Raw genomic sequence first — 11,502 nt, forward strand, 5'->3', positions numbered from 1 at the left:
TTGGTGTATCCCAAAACTCCTCAGTTTCTCCACCAGGAGTTTTGGGATACACCAAAGCACTGTCCGGTGGATTAGGGCATGGCTGACTGATCGAAAGCAGAGGGTAACCATTAGTGGGGAATCATCGGGATGGTGGCCAGTGACAAGCGGGGTCCCCCAGGCCTCTGTCTTGTGGCCAATCCTGTTTAATCTTTTCATCAATGACATGGAAGAAGGTGTGAACAGTCTGCTGATCAAATTCGCAGATGATATTAAAACTGGAGCAGTGGCCACAACTGAGGAGCAGGTACTCCAGATCCAAAAGCATCTGGACAGACTATGGCAGTGGGCAGGAATCAACAGGATGGCATTCAATGTGGGTAAGTGCAAGGTCTTGCACTTGGGGCATAGGAATAGGTGTCATAAGTACAGGTTAGGGGACAAGTGGCTGGAGAGCAGAACCTGTGAAAGGGACCTCGGGGTGCTGGTTGACTATGGGTCGGCAGTGTGATGTGGTGGTTAAAAGGGCAAATGCCACACTTGGTTGCATAGCCAGAAGTGTGGCTTCTAGATCGGGAGAGGTATTACTACCACTCTATATGACTCTGGTGCGCCCGCAACTGGAGTATTGTGTTCAGTTTTGGGCCCCTCATTACAGGAAGGATAAAGCCAGGTTAGAGTCAGTGCAGCGTAGGGGCACAAGGGTGGTGGCCGGTTTGCAGGGGATGGGGTATGAGGCAAGACTGAGGGAACTGGGTCTCTTCAGCCTGGAGAAGAGGAGACTCAGAGGGGATATGTTGGCGACATACAGGTATGTGAGGGGGTGTCACATGGAGGTGGGTAGAGACTTGTTCTCCCCTGCAGAGGAAGGCAGGACGCACTCCAATGGAGCCAAGCTCAGGGAACCAAGGTTCCATTTAGATGCCAGGAAGCACTTCGTGACAGTTAGGACCCCAAGGGTGTGGAATGGGCTTCCACGGGAGGTTGTTGAGGCCCCATCGGTGAGGGTATTCAACGATAGGCTAGACATGCGCATGGTGGGCATGTCTTGAGCGGAGCCGGCTGGAGCCGGGGGTCAGACTAGATGGCTCAGGAGACCCCTTCTGACTTGCTCTGTTTCTATGTTTCTATCTCATCTTAGACCAACTCACCTTAGAGTGCTTCAGGAGCCCCAATCCTTCTCTAGCTCAAACATGAATCAAAGAATTCCCAACCCTTTTCAACCCAATCTGATCTGGAAATTCACCCTGTCCCTTTAAATACATAGCAGCAGAAACAGCATATCCCTTATCTTCTAACTTATCTACCTTCATTTCTCAGCTGCAGTGGTCTGCCATAGACCTGTAGCATTTCCTCAGTTTTGAACAATCTCAAGTTTAGCTGCTATGGATAAGGCCCTTATGAAGCAGCTGCTCCTGTAGATCAAGGGAGGGCAACTGGTAGCTTTCCAGAAGTTTGACCCACAACTCCCATTAGTGAGGATGGCTAATGACAGGGGCAGATGGGAGCTGTAGGCAAAATATCTGAAGTGCCACAAGCTGCCCGGCCCTACTCTTTAAAGAACGGCAAGGCAGGAGTCTCAATAGACTTCCCTATGTCAAATGACATTTTCCAGAGCCCTATAAAGGGAGGCCACTACAAACCATGCATGAAAGAGAGCCACTTTCACTATGGCCTCTTCAACAAAAGCAAAGTAAGCTACTATTATTGGAATGCAGTTTTACTGGTGCAAGATTCCATCTAACACATTCATTTTAAAGAAAACTCCTGAAATGGGTTTTGCTAGCTCCTTTAAATAGCTCAAGTCCCATTTGCTACCAGGATTGGTGTTCCCAAATTAGCCAATTTGAGAATTTGTTCTCAAATCTATTGCTTGTAACTGGGGGCAGAAGAGGGGCTCCTCCTCCTTTCTCTGAGGCTGCTCATCTCAACCCAAAACATTCCCAGTCATTTCAAAGGCACCGGAAAATCATTCCCACGTGATAGGAGGAACCATTCCTCTGAAACAAGACTCCAGCAGTGCTTACTTGGATGTTTGGGAGTGCAGAGTAAAGGACCTCAGCACTTGAGGGGCTTTGGCTGTTCCCAGAGAAACAGCTGCTCTCATTTCAATATATCTATATGGCCATTTGGAAGGATGCTTTAAGGATCGTGGCCATGTGGCAGCAAATATGCTGCATATGACACACTCCAAGGACTTTGGGGGTGCTGACTTAAGACGCACAGGTGGTCTGGGGGCTTTGGCTGCTTCCTGTGAGGCTCCTGGCCTCATTCCAATGTATTCCCATGGCCAGGCAGATTGCTACCTGCTTATCGTGGCCATGAGGCACAAGGGGCCATTCCCTTGGAGCATGTATCCCACTGGAGCTCTTGGGGAGTTGGGGTACTAAGTTATGGTGCAGAATGAGCCACTGGCATCGCTTTAGCAGTATTTTCCCCACGTTATTTCTCCTAATATAGATTGGTCTTTCAGTGGGAAAAAGCACATACTCCAAGACAGCTTTTCTCAACCTGCTGCTTTCCAGATGTGTTGGACTAACAACTCTATTTAACACTTGCTTTTACTAAGTAATCTTGTTTTTATTATTATTTGACATCTGTGCTGCTTGCTTTGAGCACTATGAGCACCTGTCTTGTATATCATACTAACTGGATTTTAAGCTGTGTACTGGATTTTATTCTGTTTATGGTTTTATCTATTTAAAGTTAAAGGTTTCCCCTTGACGTTAAGTCCAGTCATGCCTGACTCTACGGGGCAGTGCTCATCTCCATTTCCTAGCCAAGGAAGCCAGCGTTTGTCCGCAGACAGTCTCCGTGGTCATTTGGCCGGCATGACTAAACACCGAAGTGCACGGAAAGCTGTTACCTGCCCACCGAAGTGGTACCTTTTCATCTACTTGCATTTGCATGCTTTCGAACTGCAAGTTTGGCAGGAGCTGGGACAGAGCAATGGGAACTCACCCCGTTGTGTAGATTCGAACCGGCGACCTTTCAATCTACCAGCCCAGCAGCACAGCGGTTTAAACCACTGTGCCACCTGCAGTCCCTTTATCTTCTTATATTGACTGTTTTTACCCTCATTGTGAGGCACCCAGAGAGTCCCCAGGCTAGGGGGCAGCATACAAATGCAATTAATTAATTAATTAAAATCCCAGCATCTCCTATCCAAGCTGCTCTAGACCTAAGCAAAAGTTACTGGGTAATTTACAATGCAAACATGCATGTCTTATCAGAATCGACTCCCATTAATGTTAAATGGGGTTTATTTCCAAGTGAGTGGAAGCAGCTTTTATTACTATGCATAGAGACAAGAACAGAGACAAGTAAGTATACATGGTGTACTTATCCTATGTGTTGGCCCTGACCTTGCCACTGGAGGCCCTGCTCTATGAGCACTCAGTGCAGCTCCTTCATAATCTCTGTGCATGCCTTCTAAAGCAATTGGAAGGCAGTATCAATTTTCAGCATGGGTCTAGTTTGGGAAGCCAATGCATACAGTGGCTTCCCAATCCATGCCATTACGCAAACATCTCACACTATCAGCTTTTGTGAACAGAGAATAACATCAGAAATATAACACTGGAAACAGCCATGCAAGAGCAGTGGAATGGTCCAAAAGCACAGGAGTGGCATTCTACTGTTGAGCCTAAGTTGGCTGGACTTCCAAGTGCCTGGGTGCGGGGAACATACCTAAGTGGTGTTGAGCTGAGTGCTAATGAGCACAGTGGGATATTTGATGTTACAGTGCTGGCAAACATAGGACTAACTCCAAAGAAGCAACTATGTAGCACTTCTAGATAAAAATTATCAAGTACCATAAAGAAGGTATAACTCATGGCAATTGCCCATCCAGCCTGAGGCAGCTTGGATCATCTCTGTGGGACCCTCCTTCCCCAAACCTGAACAGCCATCTTCCCACTGAAGAGGACTTTTCCACTATTGCCTTAAAGACCAATAATATAATGTGTCACAAGCTTTTATAAATCTCAGCAGATTTTATCAGGAAAATCTAATTATGCAGACAGTCCATAATTATCCAGTCTATAAAGAAGTGTGTGCAGAATACGTATAAGTAAAATCTTAAAAAGAACCACATAATCTTTTTCTTGAAGGCAAGCACGAAAAAATAAAAAGAACCTTAATCAGATATCCAAACATACAGCACAACTGGATATACATATATATATATTCAAAAGTATGCCTGCTTAAGTACAATGGGGCTTACTTCCAAGTAGCTTGGTATTCGATCACAACTCTAGATGATGAGGAGGCATATCTGTTTTTTCCCAAGTGACTGGCCAAAAATCACAAAGAGAGCTTCATGGCTGAGTGAGAACTAGAACATGAACCCTAACGAGAACGCTAACCCTCCCAGTTCCCCACTCCAGCACTCTAGTCTCTCACCAGCATGCCACACTGGTTCTCAGCTACAGACAGTTGTTACCATACTGATTCTTTAGATTGAAAGAGCATGCCAACTTGCTACAGGACTGTGCAGGTGTTTGCATTGCAAATAATTTTCATCAGGCAACACTGTGAAAATGCAAACAATCCTCAAACGTGGCTGTTCTTGCTTTCCTTCCAACCGTTGGAGAAAAATTATACCACGTCTGATCCACATGACCATACCCAGCAAAGGCACTTACCTTGACTATGAGGGTAAGCCCATGATCTTCTTTTGTAAAGCTGTTTTCTTCTGAATTAGTGTTGCAGGAAAATCTCATGGTCACTCCAAAGCTTTTAGGAGTATCTGAGATTTTTTTTAGAATTAAATCATTTGAAGGCAATCCTTTATTTTGAAATTGCATCCATTCTATACTTTGGTTATGTGATCTTGGGCTCAGCAGCATCTCCTCCTGCTGAGAAGAGTCAGTTTCTTCTCCTCCATCATAGCCATTCTGAGAGGAAAGAGAATTGGTAAGGCTATTTTGGGGGCTCCCCTGACATCTCATGTCCATGCTATCTAGCATGAGAGTAAAGGGAGACACTGGGTTTTCACTGATTTGATTATACATATTCTCTTCCTCTCCTTCTTCCAAATTTGGAATTTCATAGAACCCTGCATTCTCTGTATTTTCATATATATTGCAAACCCCCCTGTTTTCCATACTGGACAGCTGAAAGAATTTGCTGCTTTCCTGGCCTCTGGGAAACGAATTTATGTTGGTGATGCTAACACAGCTAAATACTGCCTAACAGTAAGCAGTGCTTGAAAGTGTGCTTTCTGAATACACTGTTGTACATGACAGGCTTCCTACAATTATTTACAGAGAGCTTTAAATCAATAATCTGTACATCTGCTGAACACTGCCTTTGTCTTAACCCTTGCACAGTTCAAAGTACTTGTACAAGTTCATGGAAATTCTCAATCTCATTCTCAATCTAGTGCCCTCTAGATATTCTGGACTTCAGTTCTCATCAGCCCCAGCAGAACAGTTGGCACAGAGTGCCATCTGGAAGGCAATGTAGGGAAATACTGTTTAAACCACGACTGTCATACTCCCAGAATACATTTGGCTGAGCAAAGTGACTCTCCACTTCTCAGTAGCTCATCTGGCAACTATCCCCCTACTCCAAGAATCACCAGTTCTGCCCTTTACTGCCCCATTGGCCCCAAAGGAAGATTCTCATTAGTTCAAATCACTGATCCTAAAGCTAAGAAAGGAAGAAAAACCCGTTTCAGTTAAAATGGCATGTGCCAGCTGGCTGCCACACTATAGATTTCTACCACTGAGCAAGGAAAAAGAGACTCTGATGCTGACCCATTTCTTAGCCCATTTCTAATCATATATATTTTTAAGGACAGCTATGGTGGTGGAAGGGGCAGGGGGAATGGAAAAGAAACGTACCTGGCAGATCCTCCTCCTCAGCTCCAACACAGAGAGCCAGAAAGGCTGGCATAGCAGGAAAAAAGCAGTCAGGCAGAACATGTATGAATTCCAGCAATAAAACACTCGCAAACAGAGTCAAGGCCTTGGAAGACTCATGGATTCCCTGCCACTATGGCTTGAAGCCATAGCAGAATGTGGCACACAGACCACTGGAAAAATCCAGTAAGTTACACCTTCTCCCATGCAGGCCCTCTAGTCTCACAACGTGGCAGTCTTAATGCCACCCGTGGCAGTCTTAATGCTCCCCTTCTTCCAAGTTTCTACCTCTGGCAGTATTGAATGGCAGATCAGGCCAAGCAGCAGTGGCTCTTGGCCGGCCAGCAAAGGAGCCCTTTAGCTGGCCTCAGGTGCCAGGTGTCTAGTCTATCCTGTCTTCAGCTTTTTTTTCCCACCTTTAACCCGACCCTCCCACATGGGATACAATTTTATTTATTTTACCCTGTTGTGTCCACTTTCTCTGCTTTAGGGTGACCAGAAGTGAAGGAGGACAAGGTTTGTCCGTCTTTAATGAATTGTACAGAAGAGAGGGTCTTAGATGCAGCTTTCATTGTCCCTACATCACAAGCTGCAACCAAAGAAATTCCTTTTTACATAACTGTGAATGGTGAAGGAGTTCTGTCCACCTTTTCATAAGGTCTTGCTCCTTGTTGTTTTCAGAGGAATCTACCTTGAGTTGTGTTGCAACACACTGGTGAGGCTTATGCAGTCAACTGTTAAAACCAATGGTGCTATACTTCCAGGCTGACTGAAAGTTTATCATTTAAGTATTATTTGATGAAGGTACAGCAAGGAAGCCAGGAGAACCCCAACTGGCATAAGAAAGCAGAAAAGTCAAGTATGTCACTGAAGTGGCATATTGTATGGGCCCTACTAGAAGAATGGCAAAGAGGCCATTAAAGTTCAGTGGGAAGTTTCATAATGTTCAAAAGCCAGGACAGTTTCTTGAAGCCATACCAAGATCTTATGGCCTTCAGCTTGTCAGGACTAGCACCAGAAATAATTGCCCTGAAATTGAAATTATCTGCACTTAATAATTGCCTTCATCAATCATTCTATATATAAAGGCTGCTTTTACTGTGTGAATCGCTGCTTTCAGTTTCAGCTCCTGTCTTTCAGGAAGTGGGGATTAAAGCCTGTGTGCATACTAACAGATAATACAATAATGGGCGAGAGGACCTTTACAAATTCCATGTCAAGAAGTGTTGTCTTTTGTGCTTAGCCTGGGGAGAAGAGTTGATGCAGCCAAGCAACTTTCAGGAGAGAGCCAGTGTGGTGCAGTGGTAAAGGGTGAAGGTCTGAGATTCGGACAATCTGGGTTCTAGTCCCCATTCAGACATGGAGGCAACTAGGTGGTTCTGGGCCAGTCACAGACTATCAGCCTGGTACATAGGGTTGTTGTGCAGATAAGATGGAGAACAGGAGAATGATGTAAGCTGCTCTGAGTTTTTTAAAAGAAAAAAGATGGGATATAACTCTAATAAATAAATATATTCAGGGGACCATACAGCCACAGTTTTCCTTTGCTTATTTATATCTTGCATCCATACTATATAAACCGTACATCATTTTTGATACACATGGTTTCCATTTTTCCCCAAGTATCCTCAGATCTAAAGTGAGGTGCCTGCCTGGACTAGGGCCCCAAGGTTATAACAAGTGCAATGCACTAAGTTCTTCCCTGAGAAGAACAGGATGAGATGAGACCTTTTCCACTCCAAAAAGAGTCCTTTTTGTGGTAGCATGAGCAATGCAGCTTATTCATTCAAATCCCAACTCTATATTTGAACATATTATATGGAGCATGCACTATATGGAACACCATACTCTATATGGGACACGCACCCAGATATATTTTTGTCCAGAGCTATGCAAAGACGATGTGGGAGAGGCAACCACCAGCCACAGTATCATAGGACAGCTTTACCTCATCCCAGTTCTCAGGCAGCTGCCAGACTCTGGACAAGTGGCGAAGGGGAGGGAGCAGCATGCCCTTGCAGGGTTCATGTCTCTATGCCTAAGGAATGTGGAGGTATTGGCAGCTCCACATGGGGTGGGGCAAGGGCCATAAAACAGACATTGCTGCCAGGCCCACACCTCACCATCTCCACCAGGTGACGTGGGTATTGGACACCAGCCATCCTACCTGCCTGATCCTTGGCATTTGGCACACGGGCCTCTCTTACAAGGTGCCGTGACATGAATCGCCTTGAGCAGGATCGTGGTACCCTCCTTGTTCTAGGCATCCAGAGAAAGAGCAGGGTGCAGACAGTGCCATTTACCACTGCTGTTTGAACTTGTCATGGATCCCTGTCTGTCTCTGTCAGTAGACTGCTAAAGCCCATGTGAGGAAAGGATCAGGAAACAGCACTAATGGGAACATAAGGCAGGTTGAGTGATTGCCTCTTCTCACCAAGGTTAGAAACTAGTTCCCTGGAGTGGCCAAACACCAAGGCAAACAGAGTAAGAGGGCAGCGCAGAAGGCTGGGCTTGTGAATGTTGGTTGTTATCACCCATCTTCTCATGAGGGACACTCTGAATTTGTGGGGATGGAAGCACATTGCACCCCAGTGTGCCGTAATTTGTAACCTTACTGACACTGTATATTGCCTTCTGTAGGAAGAGAATACAGGAAGAGAGCGTTCCCACCCACGCTCTGTCTTACCTTCCCATTCTGACTGGGGAATGATGGATGTTGTAGGACATTTTTCTGTCTAAACATGCCTAATGTCGCACCCTAATTTTACCCAAAGGCACACAAAAACAGCAGGACAGAAATCAGAAAGGACAAAAAAAAGTGAAAGATTTTCTTTTACTGCAGGAAGAAGTCTTACAAATGGCCTGAGTTAAAGGTTGAAAGAAAAGATTCAAAATCAGCGCGTATGTGAAGGCTCCCAACCCAACCCAATCCAGAACTTCTCACTTCCAACCTGCTTGCTGCAGATTGAACAAACAACTGAGAGAAAGCAAAGAAAGAAAGAAAGTTTATTATAATTTAATCACACAGTGATTCCTTGGTAAAATATGTCCTAGGACTAGTAGTTGGACCTATAAGTCATACAACTAAACTTCCTCCATCCCACTCCTATTTTGGATAACTGAAATCAAAAGATGTCATTTGCAGACGAGACAGAATGGCTACTTTTTCAAAGTCCAAATCTCAGCACAAAACTTCTTCTGGTTGCAGCTTTGGTTGCTCCAGAGAGAAGCCTGTTTCACCTTGGGAAGCACCAGAAATGTTTGGAAGGTTGTCAGTGTGGCCTGGGCCTCAGCAGGATGGGATGCATATTCCTAGTATGAACTAAAATGTCTTCCAAGAGGATTGTGAGCTTATGGACACTTACCTGAAAGTAAATTGTATAGAATTCAATAGGGCTTACTTAGGAGTAGATAGGCATAAGATTTTACTTGATCACATTTGATCACCAATAGCCACTCTTCCAAGAAAAGCAGTAATAATGAAAATGCCTCTACTAATACAGAGCAAACATTAATCTACTACGATGTCATTGTATTAAAGAACATCCCCCTCCCTGGTAAGAGAAACACTACAGCAAAAAAGCCAATTTTCAAAAAATAGATGTTTCCTATTTCCTGTTTTATCTTCTTACATTTAGACAAAAGATATTGCCATAGGTTTACAGAAGCATGACTTGTAGGAACCTGAGGAGGTCTATTAACATAACTATTTTGTAACTTGTGTTCACTACAGTGGGGGTTTATTCCTTTTTCTTCTCTTCCCTCTGCCAACTATAGTCATACAACGTCAATAGAGAAAGGTCTGTAGCTGTACCCAATTACATGACATATCATATGGAAAGATGGCTTAGGAGCAGAGGAAAAATGGGTAGAAGATACATCAGTAATTTGAGATGACTAGATAATACCATATTACTGGCAGAAAGCAGTTATGAATTCAAATGACTTCTGATGCAATTGAAACAAGAAAGTGCAAAAGCAGGATTGTAGCTGAGCATTTAAAAATCATGACTGCAGAAGAATTTGTACAACTTTCAGGTCAACAATGAAGAAACTGAAATTTTGAAAGATTAAACATTTCTTGGTTTGAACATACCTTAGTCCAATCATCAAGAAAAGCTGATTCCAAGAAATTAGAAGACTTTGAATTGGAAGGGTAGCAATGAACTATTAAGATCACCAAGTGTAAAGCTATTTCACTGGGAACCAAGCCCAAGATCACCTACACTATTGCATTCCTGATTGTATAGACATGAAAGAGGGACAGTGAAGAAATCTGACAGGAAGAAAATTGATGAGTTCAAAACATGGTGCTCGAGGAGTGCTTTGTAAATATGCTGGACTAACAGAAAGACAAGCAAAGGTCCTAGATCAAATCAAGCCAAAACTTTCCCTAGAAGCAAAAATGACAAAACTGAGACTGCTGTACTTCAGACTTATGAGAAGGCAAGGCTCTTCAGAGAAGGCAGTAATGCTGAGGAAAGTTGAAGGGAGAAGACAGGAAACACCGAATATGAGATGGATCATAAAGAAAGTGACACCGCTGACTTTACAAGAGCTGAGGAAGGTTGTGAGAAACAGAACATTTTGGAGGGCATCCATTCATTCATAGAATGAACAGCACAACTTGACGGCATGGAGCAACAATCTCTTCAAGCTTGCTATTATGACCTTAGAGAAAGAGCCAGTGGTGGCTGCAAGCTGAACATGGATCCTGGGATCCCTTTTGGGATCATGGATCCTATGGCAATCTAGACAGTTTTGACAAATTTCAGCTCTAGAACTAGATAATTAGCTGTTTCTTCAATGTATCTGACAAGCTAAAAATTGCAACAAGCGATTTCCTAAGTGGAAAATTAGTACAGAAATGGAGACAATCCTACTTGGTCTTATAAGACACATATCTGCCTGTCCTATATTTAGCGCTCTCTCTTTCTCTTTCTCTTTCTCTGAATATGGCGTTACCAGAACTTCAGAATATTCCAAGTATGTGCATGCTTTAAATTGATATAGCTTTTTAAAAATTTCCTTCCCTTTCCCAGTAATTTCATAAGTCCAAAGTCAACCTTTTTCACTTTTACCCCACAAAACCCTCATCTGATTATTTCAGCACTGAAAACGTTTTTCAGTGTGCTCATTCTACTATGACCTCAACATTTTTTTCTCAGATAGTTCTTCTATTCCAGTTCCTGAAACCAAGGGTTTCATCAGTCTATGTGTGAAGTTGGGATTTTTGCACTTAAATGAAATGGCATCTGCCCCTTTTGGATCCTTTCAAACGGCTTGGGATTTTACAAATTTAGTGTCGTTTGCCATTTTAGCTACTTCACCTTAGCTACTCTGCCCTGCCTCCTGGGTATTTACATATAAATTCAAGAGCACTCATATCTAGAGGACTCACTCCTTACTTTCTTTACTGGGAGAACCGTTTTATCTACTTTCTCTGTTTTAAGCAGTTATAGGTCCATTAAAAGCCTGTCCTCTTTTATCAGTAATAATAAGCTTGCATACGTGCATTGGGATTTCCTTTTTCCTTTATTAGTATATCGCCTGCTCACCATCAGATATACTAATAAAGATCTCAGTTCTGAGTTCCCGTCCTGAGCAAGCACAACGCCCTACCCACGCATCAAACGGAGCTGCCACCAGGCTGGCA

General features: G+C 43.7%; 1 protein-coding gene across 3 annotated transcripts in view; it reads right to left on the reverse strand.

Moving 5' to 3' along the window:
* Positions 1-11,502, reverse strand: part of CLIC5 (chloride intracellular channel 5) — a 108,468-nt gene that overhangs the window by 72,726 nt on the left and 24,240 nt on the right. Inside the window, exons 1-2 of one of the 3 annotated variants that reach the window (XM_044419226.1) lie at positions 5,829-5,849; positions 4,626-4,877 (exon numbers count right to left, since the gene is read on the reverse strand). The exons of 1 other annotated variant lie outside the window; for it this stretch is intronic. In XM_044419226.1, coding sequence (XP_044275161.1) covers positions 4,626-4,829 — 204 coding nt within the window. In that variant the 5' untranslated portion in view covers positions 4,830-4,877; positions 5,829-5,849. Of the gene's footprint in view, positions 1-4,625; positions 4,878-5,828; positions 5,850-11,502 lie in introns of those variants that run through there. One more of the 3 variants, XM_044419227.1, reaches the window with a different exon arrangement.

Source organism: Varanus komodoensis, unplaced genomic scaffold (genome assembly GCF_004798865.1).
Source record: "Varanus komodoensis strain SLA01 unplaced genomic scaffold, ASM479886v1 scaffold100, whole genome shotgun sequence".
NCBI lineage: Eukaryota > Metazoa > Chordata > Lepidosauria > Squamata > Varanidae > Varanus > Varanus komodoensis.